The 26552-nt window shown below is 40.0% G+C and overlaps 1 protein-coding gene across 2 annotated transcripts in view; it reads right to left on the bottom strand.

Annotated features, from left to right (window-relative positions):
• sl (small wing phospholipase C gamma 1) overlaps positions 1 to 26552 on the bottom strand; it is an 82756-nt gene that overhangs the window by 13372 nt on the left and 42832 nt on the right. For both annotated transcript variants that reach the window (XM_037427768.2, XM_037427769.2), the window contains exons 16-29: positions 25008 to 25177; positions 23867 to 24067; positions 23133 to 23255; positions 21415 to 21592; positions 20472 to 20747; positions 20071 to 20137; positions 16591 to 16748; positions 16198 to 16294; positions 16021 to 16108; positions 8386 to 8510; positions 6453 to 6498; positions 4318 to 4420; positions 2153 to 2267; positions 371 to 529 (exon numbers count right to left, since the gene is read on the bottom strand). In XM_037427768.2, the coding sequence (XP_037283665.1) occupies positions 371 to 529; positions 2153 to 2267; positions 4318 to 4420; positions 6453 to 6498; positions 8386 to 8510; positions 16021 to 16108; positions 16198 to 16294; positions 16591 to 16748; positions 20071 to 20137; positions 20472 to 20747; positions 21415 to 21592; positions 23133 to 23255; positions 23867 to 24067; positions 25008 to 25177 (1906 nt within the window). The remainder of the gene's footprint in view (positions 1 to 370; positions 530 to 2152; positions 2268 to 4317; positions 4421 to 6452; positions 6499 to 8385; positions 8511 to 16020; positions 16109 to 16197; positions 16295 to 16590; positions 16749 to 20070; positions 20138 to 20471; positions 20748 to 21414; positions 21593 to 23132; positions 23256 to 23866; positions 24068 to 25007; positions 25178 to 26552) is intronic.

Genomic DNA, 26552 nt, shown 5'->3' with positions numbered 1-26552 from the left:
GAAGTTGCATGGTAGTTCCCAAATACAACATTTATAAAAATTTTGCCAGCCATAACTCAAAGGGGGTAACAATACACATGTATGTGCTATTCTAATAATCCGTAGCTCATTGTAGACAAGTAAGAAAAGTTGGGGGGGGGGGGGGGTTGCTAACAGGTATATACATAGGAAACATTAACATTTGAGCAATTATGTTTGAACTGATGTATGGCTAGAACGGGAACAAAACACATACACACATATACAGGTTGCTTTTTTGGCAACATGATCACATGTATGTGTGTAAGTGACTAGCCAGTAACAAAGCATAAGCCACAAAAGAGCATAGAATATTGAGACAAATACATGGAATTCTAGTGTATCAGCCTACCTGTTCTTAGGCAGCACACAGGGTAAGTGACCTGACCGAGAAAATTGGGGTCACCAAACATGTCCTCATCTTGTACCACAAAGCGCAGAAGTGCGACGCTGGGATTGCAGATGTCAAACATGTACGCCTCATTCCACACAGGGTTCAAACCGTTATCCGCTGAGAAAGAAAAATAAACATAGAGTGGGAGAGAAAGAGAAAAGGAACAGTTTACAATATTTTGGAGTGCTGTACATCAAGAAATATAGCAGTCACTATGCAATTAAGTTTAAAAGTTCTTTGAATATATTGATTACATGCAAAATCTCATAAAATGAAAGGCTTATGAATGAAATTATTTGCCTTCCAGCCTATCATCACTTGTGCATGCTACACTGCTTGCATAAAGCTATGTTCACAACATTCAACCATTTCTCTATGGTTTGCACAATTAATAAATCAATTTAATTTAACCCCACTTTTCCTTTTTATATATTACTTAGTTAACTTCTAAGACTTGAAAATCCACCTAGCTAGTGAATCAATTACCGGGCATTCATAATACAATAGATTTCTGTTAATTTATCTCTACTGAAGATACCAGCATTTTTATGGGATCTATACAAATCTATGGGACCAAACTTTCATTGTTTTGATCCTTTAATTAGCCTTCGCTGGATAATTCAAATTTAGCTTATTATTGCATACGAACCAAACCTGGTGGTGACCACAGAGGTTGCTGCTACAGCTACAGCATCAGACGTCGTAGTGTTTAAAGGTACAGTGATTGCCATCAAACACACATTTACGGTCCAAGTAGCCTATTTTTAATCTGCTTGAGATTTTTGTTCATTGTGAGTGTGTGCGTACATAGTTCTGCTATTAACATTCTTGTTAAGTACGTGCAGCTGCTTAGTATGCATGACAGGTGGCATGTCTCCTGATGGTGTGTGCAGTTGTAGAGTTTCTACGACAGTTCGGAGTATTTTATCTGATGTTCGCGCATGGGACTAAGACTAGCCATAACGGCTGAAAGCCCAGATGGTAATTACAGCATTTTATATACTGAAAAGAAAAGATTTATATATATACATATATTTTTTTCTGACTAATTAGTTTTTCACAGCAATCTCACATAGAAGAAAAACCCACGGCAATGAAAAGCATGATATTAGAAATGTTCTTGTACTGCTCGTCCTTTTGCATCATTGTTTCATGAGCTGAGTTTCACAGTCATGAGCAAAGTCGTAACAGTTCTGAGGGTCCAACAATTGAGAAGCATAGTATAGTGTAGGTGTTTTTCTTTTCTCATTATGCTCCATGGCAAATCCTTTGAATGAATAAAATAAAATAAAATAAAGGAGACAAAGTAGGAGGAAACAGTTGGCATGGTCTTACAAAAACCAGTAACAAGTGCCAAGGGTAGGGCGAATGGAGTTTTCTAAGATAATGAGGTGAAAGCAGAATGACACTGCGGTACATTCTGATCGATGACAGAAAATCTCCCGAATGTGCTCATCAAAGGAATGTCATAGAAGGCACATAGTAACATCATCTTACAGTGGCCATTTTTTTAAACACTTTATGAAAATACCGTGTTGATTTTTTAATGATACATACCAAATGCATACTGATATGTAATCAGACTTGGCTATATTGTTGCACTGTCTGCTTGACTTTAGGGTAAATGAAATTATGGTGAAAGTCAGGCCAAATTACCTAGCTTGCAAGCTACCCTTAGCAAACTTCCATGAGAAGACATTTTTCATCATCCTGATAATTACTAAACATTTTACATCTTACGTATTGTTCCCGTTTTGTATTTGCAGCTGTCATAATCAGCTCCAACAATCTCCACTTCAACAAATGGACTGACAATGCCTCTCCCTGATTTCATGAGGTGACGTGCTGCGATGACCTGGGGCACATTAAACACAGGAAACAAATTAAAATGCGAACATAACACATCATCAGTTTGTATGTAGTGAGCACTGCACTAAATGTACAATATAAGCGCCAAGCAGCAGTTACAGGGGCAGAAAGTATTTAGCAATAACAAGAAGACATATTGAGCTGTTATCTTTATCACATAGATGTACATTGGGTTGTTCTTGCATGCATATTAGATGGTCTGGAAAAATATTTATTACAGTGACATTTGTGCTTGTCCTATTTACACTGTTCCTAGTGCGTACTGCACTCATCTCTCTACTAAACTTGCATGCACATGACGAAATGCCATTTCTTATTTACTCATTACATTTAGCATTTGTCTATACACTCTCAGTAAAACTTGAAACATATAGCTGACAGGCAGAGCTAAAGAGAGATCATCCTCACAAGGTCCCATGCAAAATAAAGACCAAGCCCTACAATTATGAATACTCAGACATTACAGCAGTTACCATATCACTTACTCTCAAGAACTTCAAAAATTAGGCAGTGAAGTTATAACACACTTGAAAGGCAGTTACAACAGAAGCAATATAAATAAAAAAATTTCTTGTACCTTGAATTCTGAATCAAGGCTCATGTACAAAAAACACTCCCACCCTCTTAATTCACTGCAGATGCATTCAAATATGCTTTCTATTGCCAATAAAAGAACGGAACAGCCAACTCTGTGCATTACCAGTAGTGCACATTTAGACTGCTTCACATTATTTGTTGGGAGTGATTTGCTTGCTTTTCAATTATGAAGAAAGCCTCATCATTTTGCTGTTCATTTCCTCAGTAATTTTATACCAAACTTTTCTATTACTACTGGTGGAAAATATTAAGTGGTTATTCTTCTGCTGACTGGTTTTGGAAACCTTGCATGTATTGCAGCCAGAAATTGAGTTTCATTGTATAGTAATGCCTGCCTGATTCATTCTTCGTTCTTTCGAGTTTGTTTGCAGCATTGGTGACAGGGTCAATTTAGGTGTAATGACCAAGGTATCTTCATTCATGTAGACTTCGAAAATTGCATTTCCTCTATTATACAATTGTTGAGATTGTATGCAATTAATTAGTTTATTTGAAATCTTTTTTTCATCCGGTTATTATCTCTATTGGGATTGACAATGTTAAGAAATTAACTTTGTGATATCATCACTTAGCTCGACTTTTTTGTCATATGACTGTTTCACTCTATGGTGCCGATTCCGTTACTCTAATGAACAACCTATTTTACACCATGCATGCTTCATAAATTCACTCTTTCCTGAATTCACACTAGTTGTGTTTGGCGCTTATTAGCAAATCACTCGAAGTTACACCTACTATTTTCTTCTCAAGTGCTCCATTTTGCGCCTTCAGTCTTACTTTGCGACTTTGTTGCTGCTTTTATGCTTTGTTTATAAGTGCCTAACTTTTTAGCATTTACTTTTCGGATACAACAGAATTCACAAATAGGCATACTTTTATTTTAAAATCATGTAAGATTAATTACTCAATCAATGAAAACTAACAGACAGTAAGGCCACATATATACCACATATATACCATATAAAGTGGACGAAAGATTGGCCGCCATGGTAGCTCAGTTGGTAGAGCACTAGACACGTTATTCGAAGGTGGCAGGTTCGTTCCCTGCTCGCAGCAGGTTATCTTTTTGTATACTTTTCTTTCTTCACATTAGCATTACATTTACTACTATAAACATTCCCTATACTTTCTTGGCATCACTTTCTGTTAGTTCTCATTCATGTTGTGTCTAATAAAGAAAAACGAGTCCTTAAAATTTCCACTTCTTTCCTTTACTTACTTAATTGTATCTCATACACATTGAATGTGCAACTGTAACATTTCACAGTTGGTTGCTGCCCTTGAGTGCTAATATGTTCTTTGTTTAACAACCATAGTTTTCTTAGCTGCTAAAAAGTTCATTAACTGAAAGGTCCTGATCTGCTGTGTAGTACATGTACAGTGCCTGCAAGTATGTCACTAGCAAACACAACAAAATCTGTCTGAGAAAACAGGGTTACCTTGATTGACAGCGTGACTGGGTGAACAGACTTCAGTGTGCTCCTGTCATATGGGTCGTAACCATCATCATGCATGAAATCAGGTCGAAGTACATATCCACACCTTGAAAGAAAAAAGAGAAAGAATAGATAAACAAACTTTAGTTAAACCAGACTCCCCAGGTTTTGAAATAGAAAACAATCAGGCCTTTCTCTCTCCACAATGATATTCCCTCTTTTTGATTGATATGTGGGGTTTAACCTCCTAAAACCACCATATGATTTAGAGAGACGCCGTAGTGGAGGGCTCCGGAAATTTCGATCACCTGGGGTTTTTTAACGTGCACCCAAATCTGAGCACTAGTGCCAACAACATTTACGCCTCCATCGGAAATGCAGCCGCCGCAGCGGGATTCGATCCTGCGACCTGCGGGTCAGCAGCTGAGTACCTTAGCCACTAGACCACCGCGGCGGGGCTATTCCCTTTTTTTAAAGGTGACGAACACATCCCAGCGATGCTTCCTTGAGCTGCATTTTCAGGTAGCTTCAGTTTATTTAGCGGCAACTTTTACTGTGGACCAGAAAATGTGAACTTCTCTATCACAATATTAAAGCTACAGAATAATTTTTTGTTATTTTTCTGCCCTCACATTATATTCTAATACTCGGAAGGCTTAAAATATCAAAACACAGGGTCCACCAGAAATTCAGCATAGAAAAAAGAGCAGTGGATTATTCAGCCCAGTTAAGAGCACCTCAATACGCCCCAAATGTGCATATGTGTGGCTTGCAAGCATCTCTGCTTTGTACCAGCACCTAAATGTCTGAGAACTGAATTCAACCTTGAATGCAGCAGCAGAGGATCATAGATACTAAAATACCATGTTGTCATTAAATACTGTTGAGTTGGTGGCTATTCCATGTGTATATGAAATGTCAGTGCGACCTGTTCTTGAGGTTCTTGAAGCTAATCTAGATCTTACGCTATAGCCTCTCGAATACTGCCTGGCCATTTTGTGCACACATGACCCTCTTTTTTCCTTTGGCTGAAATTAATACTCCCTCCACTGAACTTCTAGCTCACATTACACGACTAAAATTAAAAAAAGTTTCAGTTTCATTACCTTTGTTTCAAACAAACAACCACAACCGATCTCTTTCATGACCAAGATGTTTTTTTCTACAGAACATTCTCAGAACTACGTGTCAGCACCATAGCTAAAATGATAAAAGATTAATCTTTTTTTCTTTCATACTGCTAAAGGTTGCACAACTTGCATAAATATATTACGGCAGGGAAGACCAGCACTTTTACTTGATGGCCTTGAGTACTGAGGCCAATATTTTGCTTTTCATAATCTTCAAAAAAACCATCCACTTCTCTCTTTTGTAATACTATTCTTACCCATGTTTTTTTTTTTTTACTTCTACCATCTGTGTCTATTCTGGATCCTAAGAAAATTTAGTGGTCTAAAAGATCTACTACATGATTATCCACCTGAAGCTCTGTTCTTCACCTGCTGTCATGACTTCAGGCACACTTGATTTACTGGTAGGGCGTTGATATATAGACATATCATAGTTTATTGTAGCAGGTACAATGTTTCAGTGCTCCTACAAATTTGTGCTTCAATTACCAATCTTTTACGTCCAAATGATTTTACTTTAATGGTGTCATGTGATAGAGCATACAATAGGGTGTGCTGACAAATGATTACTTTCAGCAAGCTCACCAGTGCTCTGTTCCTATCATGTTCATTTTACTCCAATAGTAATGCAACTGCAAAATTATTTTCTGAGGAAGCCTTTTTCCAAAAGCTAACTTCTGAACAATGCTTTTTAATATAACATGTTTCTTTTGGCTATTAGGTACAAAATTGCAAGTATGTACAACACACAAGCCCATGAAAGCATAACATGAAATGAGACAGGATGCCACTTTGTCCTTTCTTATTACTTATTACGTCTTTGATCATGAAGTATATTCTGAGAACACTTACTACTGTAACTGTTAATAACCACTGAAAGGCTTATCTCTTTGCCTAATGCTCGACAAAAAATAACTAACAGCACCAAGAAGCACAACACCGAGCAATAAGCATAAAATAAATGGGGTACACTTTTAGGATATCATTGTGCAATGTGGGGTAACTCACCGCCCATTCTGCAAGAACCGGCCTTGGTTGAGTTGCATTGGTCGGTCTGAAATATAGAATTGCAAGATTCAATAACTGCATTTCTATACACAATGACCACATAAATGACAAGGCTTCCCAATAACAAAAAAAATTTTAAAAATCATCACCGAGACTATGCAATTTTAATGAGACACACCACTACTATTATGTCAAAACCATGCCATTCATATTATTCAGAAAATCTGGAAAGTTAAGGAGAAGCCTGAAAATCGAACAAGTAAGGATACCTTGAAAAGTGCCTAATAAAAGCAAATGGGATCTGTCTGGTCCTCTCATATTGTTTCCCATTGTTCTCAAAACAAAAATCACACCCATTAGGCATTTTTGCTTTTTACACAGTCAAATGCAATTAATTTGAACACCCTTAAGGGGAGGGATACAATTGGAAAAAAAAGGTGCATCAATCTGTAGCCTAAGCCAATACACTTATTGCTGTACATATAGCATGTTATGCTGATTTCAAATATGTAATTGATTTTATAGTAAGTTGCACAGTTTTTGTTTTGTGTTGTGACAGTGCTAAATATAGTTCATTTTTGACAAATTTTTTTTATGCCACTAAACATTTATGGTTCTGAGGCATTAATGGCTCATATTGCTCATCATTAACTGCATAATACAAATAATTATCAAGAAAGGGCATATAAGACAATTTAATGGACAAGAAAAATTGTGAGAATTCTTAGAATCCCCAGTTCATACTAATGGCTGGCTTTAGCTTTGTAATAATTATACAGGCAATGTCAAGTTTTCAAGCAGATACTTGCATCCTTCGTCTGCTAAAGAATATCTGGGCAAAATTTCACTCAGATCTGGCCATCACAAGTACCAAAAACACGTTGTCCGTACTCAAGATGATGCCCAAAAATGGATCTTGATAAAAATGCATTATAAAAAGTATAAGTGAAAGCTCATCTATGAGGAAAATATATGTTTTTTAAGATAATTTCTTCCATCATGAAAGCTGGGCAAACATGGTTATTTTGAACTCATGGCTTTAGCGAACTTTTACGAAATGCAATGGCAAACAGCCAGGTGACGATTCCCAGGGAACACTAGACAATCAGCTCTTTTTAGTTTTTTTTAAAAGCCACCTCACAAAAAGCTGCTTTTTTCAAAGCGATTTTAATCTACTTCGAGCTATATTACAATCTTCAGTTTCTTTGTTGTGAAAGTAGAGAAACTAAACTTGCCACTAATCCCTCTAAAACTAAGTTTCTTTTGTTCTCATTACAAAATAAATCACCACAGTGCATTCCACCAATTTTCATTGATAACCACACAGTATCAGCAAATGAAGAATATGTTTAGTTAGGCATAAATACTGAACATAACCTGAAATTTCAACACCATATCACACATCGTAAAAAGAAGTTATCACATGAAATATGCATTCTCCTATCAGAGCATGTCCATTTTTTTCACAACCGGTTTTGATCTTACTTTATTTCACATTTGTACACTCACACATTAATTACTGCATAACCTCACGGGGTAGCACGTATACCGCTCACCTAAAACCACTACAAGTCATTCAGAACCCGTCGATTCAATTAATGACGTAAAGTCCACACACCTACAATGCTAAACACATGCAAAAAGAAAATAAAATTCTCAATATTGCTGCCCTTGTAAAGTACAATCTTGCCACTTTTCTTACCAAAATAATTCACAAATCCCATTACCATTAATTCATTCATCATCTTTACTAAATACTAACCCAACTTGTTTCGTGCAGCAAAAAATGCGTAAACAGGGGGTTGTGTGTTTGAGCCGACTTGTTTTCCTCAACACTAAAAGTCCACTTGTCAAAATGTCGGCGTGAGCACACAGCCCCTGTTTACTGATTTTTTTCTACCCATATGCAGAGGCTTTTATAAATTCTACTTACCTGGTGTCTGGTAATTCAGAGCCACCATTTGGCAGCCACAGTTCCACAAATGCACAGGATCGTAGTTTGAGGAGTCAATGCGGCTGCCCTTTGGGTATACACGGCTAAACTGCAGCCGGTGGTATGTGGATCATCATTAAGGGTAACTAATTATATAGTTTAAGTGAATAAGCTATTAAGTCTTTGCTCATTCCTTAACTAAAATAGCTACATTAATGTGCTCATCTCCAGACAGTAAACCACATTCACGGGGCTACATTTGGCTAGCCAAGTATGCTACAATCATGTGCAGAAAAAAAAAACAGGTAAAAAACATTACAACAATAAAACAATGCATGAAACAACACACAAAATATAAGAGCACATGAAGTATAAGCACTGCTGACATCAAGAAAGGCAAAGAAAAAAAGTCTTTCTAGAATCATTTTATAATTAATTATTCCAATTGCCTTGCGCAGTCTTCATATGGTGGTGAAGACACATCACACATAAAAATGACAAAGGTGGTGGAGGCCATTTGTTTATGCAGTGAGTGAAAAGAATAAAAAAATACGAATGATTTTCATATTCATATTTCTTTCATTACCAAAATGACATTAAAATATTTTTTTTTCTCAGGATGATGAGAATGAAACCTGCTGTTCAACATATAAAGTAAGCATTCAGAAGTGTTGAACATATAAAGAAAAGTAACATAACTTATTCAAGCACACGACAAAGCAAGCCTCCAGTCTCTTGCGGCGTGCCTCAAGGAAGCATCTTAGGGCCGATGCTTTTCAATATCTACATAAATGATATTGTCCACAAAAACGATGACGCTGCATTTATACTGTTCATCTGAAAGTTCATCTGAAATTTATTAACAGAGCCCAAAGCGTACTTTCAGATGTGCTGCGGTGGTATACTGCTAATGGCCTGCAAATAAATGCGAAAAACAAACAAAAAAAGCTGCCTTTATCAGATCTAGAGGTACGAAAATTGATCCTCACCAATCATTAACGCTTGATGAAATACCCGCAGAAATCGCAGAGAAACATAAAGTTCTAGGCGTGACTTTTCATGCTCATATGATATGGTCATATTTTTACGGGGAAGATTTCCTCGTTGCTAGCTAATGCTGCGCAGAGCGCACAATATTGCAGACCAAGCGGGCAGCTCGAGTGTTCAACCCACAACAACAACATTGTCGTCTTCCTTCTTTTGGGTGTCATTTTAGCCCTTGTGTTAGAGTCACACTTTCATACACATGTCATTACCATGGCCGATAAGGCACTGTCTCGGTGCCTGTTAAATCGGCCAGTCACTATTGTAGGGCTTAAGATGAGAAATGTGGACAACTTAAATTCTGGATGTAGCAGCCGATGAGTTTGTTGTCACGGAAATCTCACAAGTGTGACCTGACGAAGGACTCGGTAGGGCCCAATGTAGAGCGATAATTTCTCGCAGAGGCCAACACGTCGAGATGGAAGCCACAGTAAAACAATAGAGCTTGCAGAAAAAAAAAGGAAAAATCTGCATTCTTATATCGACGATTGTAAAGAGACTTTTGTGCTCTCTGTGAGAACGATAACCGAGCGCGGGTTACTGTGCGTGCCATGAAAGCACGGGTGACAGCATCATGAGAGTATGAAGTGGAGAATGATTGGTCAGATGAAAGCAGTGTGTCGAAGGGTAGTAAGAGATGACGGCTAAAGGTTAGATAAAACAGTGAGTAGCCGGCTGTTTCATGACGTGACAAGTTGTAGGCGAAGCTGACAACCTGGAGAGCTATGTCCCAATCAGCGTGGTCGCTAGATACGTACACAAAAAGCATGTCGGTCAGTGTGCGGTTGAGGCGCTCAGTAAGGTCGTTAATCTGGGGTGGTAAGACGTGGTAAAGTTGTGACGGGTAGCACAGCATTGAAGTAGATCATCAACCACACGAGACAGAAAGCAGCGACCACAATCTGTTAGCAGGTGAGATGGAGCACATGAGCACCATGCTAGGGAATGATGTCATAGAGCAGGAAGTCGGTAATGTCAGTGGCGCAGCTGGTTGGTAGCGCTCGAGTGATTGCATACCAAGTGGCATATTCGGTGGCTACGACAACTTATTTGTTTCCATTGGTCGAAGTAGGAAAGGGACCTAGCAAGTCCAATCCCACTCAATAAAACGGCTTGGCCGGCACTTCTATAGGCTGAAGGAGACCGGCAGGGGGAGTTGTAGGCTTCTTTCGGCACTGGCAGAGGTTGCAAGCTGCAGTGTAATGGCGAACGGAGCGATAAAGACATTTCCAGAATACCTGTCGTCGAACATGGTCGTAGGTTTTGGAGACACCTAAATATCCAGAAGTTGGAGGATCGTGAAATAGTTGAAGATCCTTGTGCGGGTGATGTTGTACGACGAGTAAAAGTTCCGTGCCATCGGGTTCTAAGTAGCAGCGGTACAAAATGTCTTGAAGCAGGAACCTGCCAAGGGAAGAGTCAGTATTGCCTGATTGGAGGCGGTCAATGAAGGAGAACAGCGATTGATCTCGACGTGCAGAAAGTCAGTGATGGCCAAGATGTAGGCATCTGATTCCAAGTCGATGGAGCGCGGTGGATCAACGGAGTGTCGGGACAAGCAGTCAGCCTCACTGTGCAGCTTGCTAGACTTGTACGCAACTGAGAATGTGTACTCTTGTAATCGTAGTGCCCAACGGCTGAGTCTTCCTGTAGAGTCCTTACGTGTTGACAGCCAGCAAAGCGCATGATGGTCTGTGATGACTGCGAACTTCGTGTAAGTATGGAAAGAATTTCGCGATGATCCAGACAAGGGGTAAGCATTCCCGCTCAGTGATGAAATAATTTTTTTCCATCTGCGACAGAGGACGACTAGCATAGGCTATCACACGGTTTGCACCATTCTGTACCTAAGTGAGTATTGCACCAATGCCATGGCCACTTGCGTCGGTGCAAAGCTCTGTCTGAGCAGCTGGACCCAAATGAGCCAACACAGGTGGTGATGTGAGGGCGGCAATCAGCAACGCGAAGGAATTTTCTTGGTCCTCACTTCAGGAAAAAGCCACATTCTTTTTGAGAAGATTTATGAGAGGCCGAGAAATGTCTGCGAAGTTGATGACAAAGCGGCCTAAGTATGAGCAGAGCCAACTAAAGCTGCAAACTTCTTGTGTGGAACACCGAACCGGGAATTCGCGGACAGCGCGGACTTTGTCAGAGTCAGGTCGGACACTAGTGGCGTCAACAAGCTGGCCGAGTAGTTTAATCTGCCAGCGTCCAAATGCGCACTTCGAGGAATTGAGTTGGATGTCAGCACAACAAAGAACGTCAAGAATGGCTAAGAGACAAGGCAGGTGGCTTTCAAAGGTGGGCGAGAAAATGATGAGATCGGCCAGATAGCACAAGCAGGTTGGCCATTTGAAACTGTGGAGGAGAGAGTCCGTCATATGTTCAAAGGTAGCCGGAGCCATCGAGTTTCCTAAAATTAACTGGAGGGAACTCTGGCGCTGCAATCGCTCAGTGACCATGAAAATGATCGGTAGTACACGGATTTGCCTAGTCTTCGTACTTGCGGACGACGAATCACACTTGTGGCCTCATTTATTGTAAACTGTTTTGGTTTTGTTTATAAGGAAACAATGAACCCTTTTGAACTTGGTCACTCCATTTGAAATGGTAAGCCTAAAAAATAAGGTGATGAAGCGCAACCACTGAACATTTGCTGGTTTTAGTTTCTTCAGAAAACAGCTTCAAGCCACACGAATACACACAAAGCCAGAAGTATGACAATTAGACAAATACGTGTACTACCCCTCATTCCCATGCGCGCTGAAGTAGCGTGCGTTGCAGGTGTTGAAGTTCCCATAGACACTAGTGCCATAGCTCCCTCCAGTGTATATTTAGAAAACTCTATGGCCGGAGCATTGCACAACCCAAAAGACATGACCTTAAATTGGTAAAGGCCGTCGGGTGTGATGAATGCGGTCTTATCGCGGTCGTCGACCAAAATTTGCCAATATCTGGATCGAAGGTCAATGGATGAGAAATACTTGGCATCGTGGAGGCAGTCGAGTGTGTTATCGATTCTAGGTAGAGGATAGACATCTTTCTTGGTGATCCAATTCAGGTGGCGATAGTCGACAAAAAAGTGCCAGCTGTTATACTTTTTTTTAACTAAAACTACAGGGGATGTCCAAGGACTGGATGAAGGCTCCATGACGTTTTTCTGAGCATCTTCTCGACCTCCTTCTTCATAACTTGGCGCTCAACATGAGAAGCGCGGCAAGGGTGTCTGTGAAGTGGACTGGCGTCAATGGTGTTGATACGGTGCGCAACGACGCTTGTGTGGCCCAGGGGACAGTCGTCAATGTCCAAGATATCCAGGTAGGAAAATAGAACACCATAGAGCGCTTTAACTTGAGAAGGTGACAGGTCGCCAGATATCATTTTGTCTAGAAATGCCTTATTTTGAGGGGTGACAGCAGATTTCGCCACGCTCTTGGTGTCAGGGGTGAAAGAAGAAATCGTACATTTTTCCAGGGTTGGAAAGTTTGATTAAAGTGATGTCTTGGGGAAGAACTTGGGTTGATGTAAAGTTGAGAACAGGAAGTAGCGTCGTGTTGTTAACAACAACCACTATGGTATGTGGAAGTGCGATGTCGTGCGTAAGGGTCAAGTCAATGAGAGGAGCCATGAGATAGTCTCCATCAGGAACGGACAGTACGGGCGACCTAGGAACGTACATGGCAGCCTGGGGCGGTAACCGTAGAGACTCCACAGATCATAGCTGAGTGTGACTTGCAGTAGAGAAATCAGAGCACAACGGAAATTCGAGCCATAAGGTGCCGATGGAATAATCTATGAGAGTGGAGTGAGCGGTTCGAAAATCAATTCCAAGGATAAGAACGTACGGACACGCATCGAGGACTGTGAAGAGGACGAAAGTGTCGTGGCCGGCAACAGTAATACGAGCAGTGCACATGCCAAGCACTGATGTTCGGCTTCTGTTGGCCACTTGCAGTAGAGAACATAGCAGATGTGCCAACTTTCTTTAGGCGAGATCAAAGCGTAGAACTCATAACAGATACTTGAGCACCAGCGTCAATTCGAGCAGTAACGACAAAGCCATCAAGGAGCACCTGAAGTAAATTGCATCTTAAATTTGTAGTCAGTTGAGAGTTTGCCATCCGAGTTGTCAACGCAGTGCTGTCTCCAGGAGCTGCAGTTGTCAGTTTTTCGGGGGATGACGAGAATAAGCCTGTGACGGAGAGCGATTGCACTGAGAGGAGCATGATGGGCGACCCTGAGGTGACGGCAAGCGGCTAGGCCAATTTCTCTAAGCGACGACGTCAGCGTAGGATGGTTTGAAGCGTGGAAATAAACAGCGAGGCGAAGGGTCTTGATGGTGGTCTTTCGGGAAAGTGGGTTGCGAATACTGTCCATGATCTCGACGGCGGTCATTTAGAAAGCTTCACCGCAAAGGCCATCTGTTCCGACAATGACGGGAGATGTGCCCAACACAAGATCAAGAGAAGCAGATAGGTCGATCGTCTTGCATGCGCCACTCAGAAGGATTTCGATAGTGTTGTGGAAACCGAGGAGCTGCAGCTGCAGCAACGATAAGTGGAGCGGCGTGGTGGTCAGCATTATGGACGGGAGCTCACATAGACTGAGGCGTGTGGCTGCTGGTCTGGGGAACCTGGACGTCCAGCTTGGCAAACTCCTGACACACGACGACTTCAATGAGTGAGATTGTAGCCCAGTTGTCTTGCACAGGAGGCTGATAGGTAGCGAGCGGGTGCCATGGCCTCCAGCTTCTGGTGAAGAATCCTGGCGAAATTGGCAGAAGGTGCAAGTGAATAGGGTGTTACAGGATCTTCGCAGGACAAAGTCGCAGTGCTGTTCGGAAGTCGCGTGAAGCAGTGGGTTATTCACCTGCTTTCAGCCAGTTCAAATCGTCGGCATTTGGACATGATGGAGTTGACAGTGGTGCAGTTCTTGCACATCAGTATATTGAAAGCATCATCAGTGATATCATTCAGGACAATGCTGACCTTGTCTACCTCCATCATGTCTTTGTCAGCCTTGTGGCACAATGCCAGCACGTCTTAGATGTATGTGATGTACGACTCCGTGGATGATCGAACACGCGATGAAAGTTCATGCTTGGCTGTCATCTGACATGCAACTGACCGTCCGAAAGCGTTGCAAAGTTTCTGCTTGCATACGTCCCAGCTGGTTATTTCTTCCTCATGCATCCCATACCAAACGCATGCTGTTCTCCATGGGTAGAAAAGAATATTTGCCAGCATAAGCGTCTTGTCCCACCTGTAGTGTTTGCTGACGTGCTCAAATAAAAGAAGCAATTAATCAACGTCCCTGTTGTCAGAGCCGCAAAACATTCCAGGCTCGATAAGATGGGGAAAAATCACAGGTGACAGAGCTGGCGCGAACGGTGAGGCCTGGGTGCCGGTTTCAGGCATTGCGGCTGGACAAAGGCGGCATCCACAATGGAGTTCCTGAGCCGGGTTGTTTGAATAGCCCACACCTCCCACCAAAAGATGTTACGGGGAAGATCTACTCGTTGACAGCTAAAGCTGCGCAGAGCGCACCGTATTGCAGACTAAGCGGGCAGCTCGAGCGTTCAACCCACAACAACAATGGTGTCGTCTTCCTTCTTTTGGGTGTCATTTTAGCCCTTAAACCAGAGTCACACGTGTCAATATCATGTCGAAACATTGACTAATTCATCGCGTGCTGCTGGTGTTTTGTCACGATGTCCGCATTTTCTTCCAATAAAGTTAAGGTAAAGATATACCATGCTCTGTTCTCCTCGCACATAAATTACTGCCTACTAGTCTGGGGCACCATAACCTTGGGCAACATAAAAAAAATTCATTCATTGCAAAAAAAAAAAAAGCATTACGCTATATTTCAAATGTCCCATGCAGTATGTCTGCAGGCTCCAAGTTCCACCGCCATAAAACAATCAGTATGAAACATCTGTACAACTTTAGACTAATTTATAACTACTTCTTTACAAAGAAACAATTTTAAACATTTATTAAGGATTTGTCAGACATAAGTATAGAACACACGGATTCACGAATCCGAAGTGCAGACCAATGGCTCGTTTCTAGTTTTCGCACAAACTATTTCCTACACTCCCTTAGATACACATTACCCTCCCTACTTAATAAATATGGAAGTAGTGACCGTAACTTTCTTGTGCTTTCAAAAAGAGAAATGCATGAATTTTTTGTCACCCTTGCATAGTGTTCTTTGTAGTGTTTTATTATGTATACTAATACGCCAGCAGAATGACATCATTGTGGTGACGTATTTACACTTTGTATCACGTTCATGAGTATTGTTCATGAGTGCAGATATAGTTATTTAGTTTGCTCTATGCCTGTTTTTTCTACAGCTCTATTTGCATGATATTCTTTTTTTTGTTCATTTCTCCTGCTCTAAATGCACTATATTTGTAAAAATCTTGAATTCCCCAACTACAGCCATGTACGTGGGCCCTCAGACATTCTCAAATGATTTTTAAACTGATTTTCGCCTGAGTAACCCTCAATTGGAAAAAAAAAAAACATGTTAGAAATAAAGATTGATTTGATTTTTTTTTTACTTTAAAGCTTTGAAGGATATTTGAGGAAGAAAGAGCAGTGCTGAGGACTCATCCATTTCTCAACTTTTGTTTCCGGAAATGATGACATTTCTGTGAAGTTTCCAATCCCTAGTTGAGGAAAAAAGCGAAATGAATACTCAAACATGTCACCAAGAGTATAAAGAAAAACACATCACTAACAAATCTGTCTTACTTACTTTCAGGACAGAACTGCACAGATCTGCAATAGATGATGAGATTGGATAATTCCTTAGCAAGCCTCAAGCTTCGCTCCATTTCTCGCCTTTGTTGGATCTATACGATAAAGAATACACAAGAGTACTGTTTCTATCCAAGTGCACTATGCAACTCAATCAAGTGCTTTAACCGTCTATTGCGGCCTTGGAAAGACAAACCTTCCAGAGACCTAGCGTTTCATTTTTCTTGACTCTAATAATAATAATAATAATAATAATAATAATAATAATAATAATAATAATAATAATAATAATAATAATAATAATAATAATAATGTAAACCAAGCAGGCCATGTAGCACTTACTACATACATGAGAGCAACAAAAAATCATTCCGTGCTTGATAATACTCACCATGTCATTTGCAGACTGGGCAGTTTCTCGAATCTTGAGCACCCAATCTTGCATCTCCTCCCTTGAGGGAGCAGCAATCTCAATGGGCATTAGTTGGGTTGGTGACACTATGCGAAACACCCATTCACGTCCCCTACCAGGCCAACTCTGTAGAATATCTGTATAAAGCATGAGCACAATAAAAAATACAAAGTTAAATAAGGATTATATTTCACACAAATGAAAAGCAATACAAGCACTTGTTTAAAGGGCCCTGTTCTTCAGGCTTTAATACAAATTCTGGTTATGCCCTGGAAGTTGTAAGGTGTTATGTAGGGTGGGTTTCAGCCAAATAATTTTACAGATAAACTCATTACTGGAGGAGTTACAAGAAACTATTTCCCTGCCAAAAAAGACCACCAAGGAATCTAAGCATAGTGCTTGTTTGCTTGTGATGCCCAAACAGGGTGAAAAGCTCGTTGATCTCTTACAACCTTATTAAAAACTGGTTTTTTGGGCATGTTGGTATGACATAGTGGAGGGAAACAGTGGAAAAAACCAAAGACCAGGCAGAGAATCTATGTGCTATATGTGTCCTTCTCTGCTTGGTCTTTCATCTTTCGCACTGCTTCTCTCCAATTATACCTTTGTTTTTTTTTTTTGCCGAAAGAAAGACATTCAAATTGCAATCAGAAATGCTTGTAGCGAGCCAAGAGGATCCAAAACTATTTTCACACTGACTCACAACTCTTGGTGAGGTTCATAAACTATAAAAATATTAATAACAAAGTTGCAAAGCTGACCAAAAAGAGAGAAGCCCTTGACAGAAGGAACAGTAATGTCAAAGCTATAGAAGCAGCAGTCACAGAAGGCACCACCATGAAAACAATGAAAAAGAGACTCTCTACAAAAATAAATAAAATGCATACTCTCAATAACAAGCACGAACAGTAGATCAACAACTTAAGTGATATAGTTTGGATGGCAGAGGAATTCTACACTGAACTATACAGTTGGAAAATAAGCCATCCAACCTCGAGTGGCAGTAGTGACAAGAAACATACGGAAGTAGTTCCATTTGTAACTACTGACTAAATTAAGAAGACCATATGCGATATGCCACGTGGAAAAACAGCTGGAAATGATGGAATAACAGCCAATGTAATTAAAGATGGAGGAGAATTCATTTGGAAGAAATGCTACCCTTTATACTCAGTGCCTCAATATGGCAACGGCTCAGGTGAGCTGGAAAAATGTAAACATTTTACTAATACATAAGAAAGAATACATTAAGGAGTTACCTATAGGCCTATCAGCTTAATTTGATGACATACAAAATATTTACATCAAACAGGATAAAAGAAATACCTACCACCGAAAGAACAATCCCTGTTCAGGAAAGGCTGCTCTACAATGAATCACAGTCATGTGATAAATGAAGTGATGGAGAAAGCTACTGAATACAACCTACCCCCTTATTAGCCTTCCTAGACTATGGAAAGGCATTTGACTAAGTAGAAAGATCTGCAGTTTGCTAGAAATATAGAAAAAGCAGAAAGAAGAATGAACAAAACAAGAAATGCGAAAGGAAACGTAAAAAGACCTCTTTCCCAATGCCAAGTGGCCACACTGACATCTTCCAGAAATGCTTTGGAGAAAGAAGTATCATTGAGGGCACACGGCATCACACACCAAATTATTTGGGTGATGGCTTCCAGAATAAGCTCCGGTATTTCAAACAGCCAACGAAAAAAAAAAAAAAAACACTGCTTGTTCAATTGGCTTGAAAGGAACACATTTTACAAACGACGCCGTTGGTTGGCGTTCATTGTGCAGTATACGAAGCTCCTCACAACGAAAATATCACTGCTGGAATTCAAAATGACAGTATAACATTGTTGGCAAGCTCAAGCAGGGCATCATTCAAACACATACCAGTTCTGCCAAAAGGTGCACAATGGGATGCAGGTAGCAAAGCGACTAGCTCAGTAGAAATATAAAAATGGTGGGTGCCGCGGACTGCCAAAATCACAGCAAAAAAAAAAAAAAAGTTTTTCCCCTATCGTAAACATGTCTCAGCTCATTTCCGGAAAAAAAAAAAAAAAAAGAAACGAGATACCTGTGTCCTGGATAATATCCCGATATGGGCGATACATCATAAAAGTATTTCACTACTGAGATAAAAATACATTTTTGAAAAGTATCTCGATACAGCAATATAGATACTCAAAAGTATTTCTGAAATACATTGTGATACTCTTGTATTGGGATACTGCCCAGCCCTGGCTGACATCCACAATGAATCCACAGTTACTTTGATTTTTTTAAAAACAAAAGCGATAAAATTGTGATCAATAAAGGATTCAGACGAGAAGATATGATGTGCCCAATGTTGTTCACTGTGTGCTTGGAAGAAGTGTTTAAGCATTCAGACTGGGAAGAAACAGGAATTAAGGTTAATGGAGAATGGCTTTACAACTTAGGATTTGCAGATGAAATAGTACTTTTCAGTAACAATAGCAATGAATTGCAAAAAGCTATTGAGGAATTCGACTGTGTATAATAAAGACAAAAATAATGTTAAATCGTAAGGTGAAACAACAAGAATTTAAGATCGAAAACCATACACTGGAGCGTATACAAGAATATGTATACCCAAGATAATTACTCACATGAGAACTTAAGCACCAAAAAGAAATTCACTGAAGAATTCAAATGAGCAGGAGCACATTTGGCAGGCACTCCCAAATATTGTCAGCCACTGCACACTTCCAATTCTAACATATGGGGTTGAAACATGGGAGAATAATAAAACAACTAGAGCAAAAACTGAGGCACACGCATTGTGCAATGGAAGGTAAAATGACGAGATAACATTACAAGTTAGAAGGACGGCTGCATGGATGAGAGAGCAGACAGGAGTTGAAGATATCCAAGTTGACATCAAGCAAAAAAAAAAAAAAGAACCTGGGCTGGCAATGTAATGCATAGAAAATACAACCAGTGGACAGTAAGAGCAACACAATCGTTACCAAGAGATGGGAAACACAGTCGGGAAAGGCAGAGAGTTAAATGGATGTGACGAAATTAAGAAGTTTGCAGCATAAAATGGAATCAGCTCACACAGGACAAGGTAAACTGGAGATCAAAGGTAAACTGGAGATCACTGGGAGAGCCTTCATCTTGCAGTGGACTAAAACAGGGCTAAGAATGATGAATAAAATGAAGTGGTAGAACTGGCACAATCAGCTGAAGTACAATCCCTCAATCAATTTAACTAAAACATTTCTATCATGCAAATGGCTTTTTTTTCACAGGATATTACAGTTCATAATAAGTATTTAGAATAGGCTGAACATAGAAAGATTTGTGCTGAGTTCTTCATAAGCATGTAGAAATCACCTGCAGGGTGCTAAAGCTGCACGTTGCAGTAGTATATTGCATATTAGCTGTACTGACACAACCCCACACTCACAGCAGTACCAAATTCAAGGCACTCACCTACTGTACACCCAGCAATGTCAATGCTGCCCTTCTGCAATGTACCTAAAGGCATTGCATCTCCAGACTAAGACGAAAAAGAAAGAGAGAAAGAATGAAAGAACATTATAGACTGTGATGAGGACAAAGTGAGCAAAACATCCAGAATACTCCTGAATGTTTATTTTACCACAAATGTATAAAGATCTACAACTGTGGCTTCTTGAGATTGTCGGTTTGACATAGTACAGAAAAAAAACACGGATGAACAAGACAGAGCGATAGGCTCATGTGTTGTCTCACTTTTCTTGCATTGTGATTTGATATGGTTCTCTATTAATCATTACGGGTAGTAATGACTTTATAGCAGCTGCAAACACACGGCAAATTTAATGTTAGTGTATTAGGGCACCCAAGCTCACCCCATCATCAGATGCATCCTGTGTTTCAAGCACCTCCACAAAGTTTGCAGGAAACCAGTGCTGTCGTTTTCCACCATAATTGCCACGCCACCATCCTCCTTCCAGACGTACTACATTAGTGATGATAGCGTGCTTGCAGAATGAGAGCTCATCTTCGCGCTGTGCCCTATAGTCATACAGTGCCTTCACTGTAGCACGAAATGCTCCAGAAAAGCTGTCTGGATCCATGTAGGTTCCTGCAGGGCCTCCTACATGCAGTGGGCTATCATCAGTGTCCTGGAACAAAAAATAATTGCATGTCACCATTTTTAAGTATTCAAATAATAAATAAAAAATTAGATTAAACAATCATTAGTTATAATAGACTGGGGCATAAGGTACACACAAGCTCAACCTGCAATACTGTCTACAGAGAGCTGGGAAAGAGGCCTCCACAAGTGAAGACATCACTGGTTAATCTAAGACAAGGGAACAGGAAAGCATGCCCACATCGCAAATAATTGTGGAGCTGTGCAAACATAAACAAGGTTGTTCGCTCAGCAAAGCACATAGCCAGATAAACTGAAATGGACAAAATGTTTCCCGACATCATAATTTGTCAATTTTGTTGCTACTTTCTGTGAAAAGGAGAGACACTTAAGGGCCCTTGAAAGGGTTCCGATATTTTTTAACATTTCAGGTAGACAAGCACATCTAGTTCAGAATGCCGCCATGATTAACATTACCAAATGCAAAAGCTCTACATAATGCTGGGAGTACCACAAAACTTTCAAAACTTCTGAGCTTCTTTCTAGGCCTTTCCGGTATCCCCAGCAACTGTTGCAACATTGTTCCTGCAGGTGTCCACTATAGCAGTGCTAGCAAACTGAACATGGAGTGCTACAGCTTGCAAGCAATGTGATTAAACCATTATGTCTTTTAGTAAAATAAAACTCAGTCATACCGTTCCTATTCTCCGAATAATGTCTTCATTCACAGGGTACTTGAGCTTTACTTTGCGATAGAGTGGGTGTTTCTCGTAGTAATTCACAAGCTCAACAAGGCTTTCAAACTGGGCAGTACCGATGACAAAAAGACGGCCTTCTTGCTTGATACGACAATGCTTCAACTTGTTCTCTGCCCTGCAAAATGAAAATATCACATTGCACTTACTGTTTCTGAAAAAGTTGATAAAATGAAGTCATCAGCAGCAAAAGCAAATCACATCAACTTTTGACAATTGTTCCCTGCATCACTCTTACATGTGCATTACAATTTCCCATAGAAAGACACCACTTCACTTTCAGTTTCACCTTCAGTACAACTTCTCTGGGGCAGACATCAAGCACGTTAATACCGTAAAGCACCTGGGGGTCACAATAACATCATCGTTAAAGTGGGATGTCCGCATTAATCAAATTTCTGCATGTGCATTTAAACAACTAAGTTTTTTAAGGCGTAAACTAACCGGAACTTCCCCTCAAGTTAAACTAACAGCGTACAAGACGCTCATTAGACCCGTCCTGGAATATCCAGCAATAGTTTGGAACCGGCCCCAAAAGAACATGATTGATATATTGGAAAAGATTCAAAACCGGGCTCTTAGGTTTATTTTTTCAAAGTATGCCAGGCGGGAGAGTGTTTCCGCGCTGCGTTTGCAAACACGTGTCGCAACTCTTGCTAGCCGACGACAATTAGCCAGCCTGAAATTTCTTTTTTTTCTTTCAAACAACCTGGTAAATTTAAATAAGGATGATTACCTTAAAGCTCCGCACCGTCACTCCAGTAGAACTAACAATGACAAATGCATACGCCCATTTCTGTCACGTTGTAACACGTTGAAGTATTCTTTTTTTCCCGCAGCTATAGAGATGTGGAATGACTTGCCATACGACGTTGTCAGTGCACAATCACCTGAATCATTTTCATCGCTGTTGGAAATTCATTTAGAGGCATTGCAATAAATCCTGTGCTATTTTTGCCGAAATTAAGCTGGAAACAGTGTATCGCGCATGTGCTCGCACATTGCTACATGTGTTTAACCGCCTGCATCTGTATATCAATGTTACCATTGATGTTATCATGCTAAGTACATTTTTTTTAGTGAAACACACGTGCATTATTCGTTTATTGCTTTATACTGTTATATCGTTATTTTTCTTTTTTCTTTTCATTTTCTTGATATGAAGTGTTATTTGCTCTGTACGCCCTCTTCTGTATAGGCCTAAAAAGGCCCACAGTATTGAATAAAATAAAATAAATAAATAACAAGAAAGAAAAGAGAGAGGTTAGGCATATTGGAAAATGTAGTACATGTACTGGAACTGACAGATGTAAAGTGCATTAGGTTTTGTATCCCTTTTACTCTTTGTTCTTTTGCAGCAGTAGATCAAGTGCAGTACGACAGTTTTTTCTTTTTTAAATTGTCTTGCTGCATGGTGATTGGCCATTAACCCGAGTGTAGATCAAGGCCAGAGAAATGTTCTGTGCCTTGCAATCAATCTAATGCATCAAAAATTTGGCTGAGTCATGTGCTAAATGAAGATGAGGCTCCTATGGATTATGAACAGATGCTAATGAAGATACAGGATGAATGTTATGTTCACAACATAAATAATTTTGAAGCTGTGCAACTTCGATACCTGAACTTTACACCGTTGAAAAGAAAGTTGTGAACTGTACCTAAAGGATATAGCAAAGCAGTTGTCTTCCTTCTCACTTGGCCGCACAAGAAATGTACCATCATACTTTACTCGTTTCAACAATTCCTCTGCCTGAGTACGTGTCATGTTTGCATGGTACCACCTGCAAGTAGAACAGGCTCGTGTGAAAGAAAAGTACAAGCAAAAAAGTAGGCACGATAATTTCCAATGAAAAAAAGAAACAAGAACACTATAACTACATTTTTTTCCAATTCCTGACTACCAGCACTGCATGATCAAGCAGGCACAAACACACTGATGCAGTGCTCATCATGAAATTTCCTGGGACGTATTCTTGAATTTCAAGCCCAAGAGACAAATAATTTTAGTGTGCTGGAACAGTACAAGTTCCAGCAGCATATCAAGGCTTTTCTCCCTCGCTATCAAAATAACAAAGAAAAATAAATATTTCTAATTCTAATTTTTGTATTGCAGTAAACGGAAGTGACAAGTGAAGCACTAAGAGCAGGCTGAATTTCTGTAAAGTAGGTACCGGAATTTACAGGGTTTGGCAGTGCTTATGCATGAGCTCATGAGTACAAAAATGCACTAATTATATTTGATTATAAGGCAACTGCAAACACAGATACCTAGCTCTTGCACAGTGACAATGCATTCCCTTCAATTGTTTTTTTTTTTTCATGCCTACAGTCTCGGTTGAACCTAGTACAGGCCACCATAATAAATTAAAAAAAAAAATGTGATGCAACATACTCTTTGCCCTCGTGCTTGTTGGGCTGGGGTACAGGCTCATTTAGGTACATGTAGAACTCCTGGCTGCGCAGTGGGTGTGTTTGGTAGTGGCTGATGAGGCTGTACAGTGTGTCAAATGCCACTGTGTCAATCAAATAGTACTTGGTTTGACCACGCTCTTGTTTGGACTTTATTCTACAGTGATTCACCTTGCCTTGGCGCCTGCAAAAAATAAAAAAGTTAATTAGATATTACATAGCAGCAAAGCCAGCCCGGGCCGTTACTAACGCATGCACCAGTTGACGAAAGGTACTTAAGTATTTGAAAGTTAAGAAATAAATTTCCACTAATGTACACAGCCTGTAACACAAAAGTAGATATTTAACTGCTTATGACACAGCATGAATGTTAACAATCGGTTATTCCACGCCAACTGTCCTAATTTGTGCGCTCACCGAAAATCAATTTCTGTCAAATAGTTTGAGAAAATTACACACATATATACATAAATTCCAATGTGTTTTCTCAAGATATATTGAGCGGCAAGAAATTTTTGTGCCCTCGACCACCATTTAAAATTCACTAAACGATGGAAAACCAGGTATCAAAAAGAAAATTTCTTATAAATTGACCATTTCGTGTGTTATTTCAATACCTACTTCCTTTTTGCGTTTTCAGAGCAACGTGCTTGTATTGTAATACAATACAGTTCCTCAACATAGCTTCGAAATTCTCACTCTTAAGACTGTGCACAAAACTGAGCAAATTGTAGCATTTTTAAAAATCTTTTCTACAAAACACAACCATCAATAGAATGCATAAATTACCTTTATCAAACTCTCCATAAAATTTACTATTTACAAATATTTTTGTTTTGCCAGTGTGTGGCGCATAGGCTCTAATATATAATCCTGAACTTTGCAAAAACGCCGCTTTGGTCTAAGCTGAGACGTCTGTAGCATCCTAAGGCGGTTCAAGAAAAAATCACGAGAAAAGCGGATACGATTGAGAATTATAGCAACTTTGTTCACAGAAAGTTTAATCGAAGTCATTTTTGTTTTAGTGAAGAAAAAAAATTTGAAGCTTAGTCTCACCATTGCATTGTTTTTCTATGGGAGTAACACAAGCCAACTGAGCATAAAAAAGAGTGGTAGTGACTGACCAGAAAGAGAGTGAGTAGTCGCCGACAAAGGTGTCACTCTCTCGCACCAGGAAGGTTCCATCCCCCAGGTGAGCATGCTGCTGCAACAATTCTTGGGCTTTGAGCCGGCCACCTGCCAGCTTGCCATGGAACCACTTCTCCCCAAAGTGCAGCTCCTCATTGGGCACACCCTGAACCAAAATGTTAAAGGTATATAAAGCCAAAGAGCAGTACTCAATGATAAATGATGTTTTGAACTTTTTAGAACTGCTAGTACGGCCACCCCAACACTTGTAGAGCGAGGAGTAGTGAGTTGCAATGCGAGTTGAAATCGACTACACAACAGCCTTCTCAATCAAGACAGCTTGCTTCTGTGCCAGCCAAACAGAGAGCTGCCACTACCTCCTCCATTTTGTAGTCTTGCAACCTTTGAAATTTGAAACTTCTTTGGCAGCAGATGAAATCTCTTCACAAAAAAAAAAAAAAAGGAATGTACCGACAGCGGCATCCATTCTATTTCACAATGCATGCCTGGAAGGTAGCTAACTTAAACCAGTGGCCATCAGTAGTCTAAACAAATGTGCTTCCAAGTGCACCTTACCTTGCCCATGCTAAAGACACCAGTGACAAACTGTTTACAATATCAGTTACATCCCTGATGAAACTTTTTGTCTGAGATGAGGTACTGGTGCATAAACTACATAAAAAAATGAAGAACGGTGAAAAGAGTGTACTTCATTTTAAAGCGTAGTTTTTGCACCAGTCAATGGTGTATGCGGGGAGGAGGAGTTTGAGGGGGTTCACCCCCCTCTCCCAAACTATTTACTCAATGTAAGTAAATATATGTGTGCACATATTACATGAACACACACACAAAAAAATATGGGTCATTTCACGCCAACTGTCCCAGCCTTGGCGCTTGACTATCTCTGATTTACTTGAAAAAAATTCAGAACTATCGCCAAAAGTGTTTTCTCAAAACATTTTTTGTGAAAAAAAATTTGCAGTACTGCAAGTCTCATTTGAATTTTTTCGGAAAGCTTGAAATCATACCTTGTAAAACACGTCGAAAAATCCATTCTTCTTAAATTAAGTCAAGACAAATTTTTACCTTTAAAACAATGGTACGCATTTCACTTAAGTTTTACGAGCTTTTACGGTTTCGCGTACTTCTAATGTGGCCTCAAATATGGAGAATCTGGTCCATATTGGGGATTTTTTCATAGAAAGACTACATTAGGGGAAATGTAATAGTTGACATCAGTATATTGCCAGAATGTTTTACTATAGACAAAAAATAATTTTTCAGGGAAAGACTGTAGACAAGGTCATCAATGATGATTTGGGTGCACGTTAAAGAACCCCAGGTGGTCGAAATTTCCGGAGCCCTCCACTACGGCGTCTCTATAATCATATGGTGGTTTTGGGACGTTAAACCCCACATATCAATTAAGGTCATCAATGACAACACCTAATATTTTTTCTGTGTACATCTTTCCGTTCAAATTGTCCTAAAAAAAAGTGAGGTCCGATGATCCTGTCCCAGAGTGTGCTCTACCACGCATT

The sequence above is a fragment of the Rhipicephalus microplus genome, chromosome X (assembly GCF_043290135.1).
Source record: "Rhipicephalus microplus isolate Deutch F79 chromosome X, USDA_Rmic, whole genome shotgun sequence".
Classification (NCBI taxonomy): domain Eukaryota; kingdom Metazoa; phylum Arthropoda; class Arachnida; order Ixodida; family Ixodidae; genus Rhipicephalus; species Rhipicephalus microplus.
This window is presented reverse-complemented; position numbering and strand designations above follow the sequence as displayed.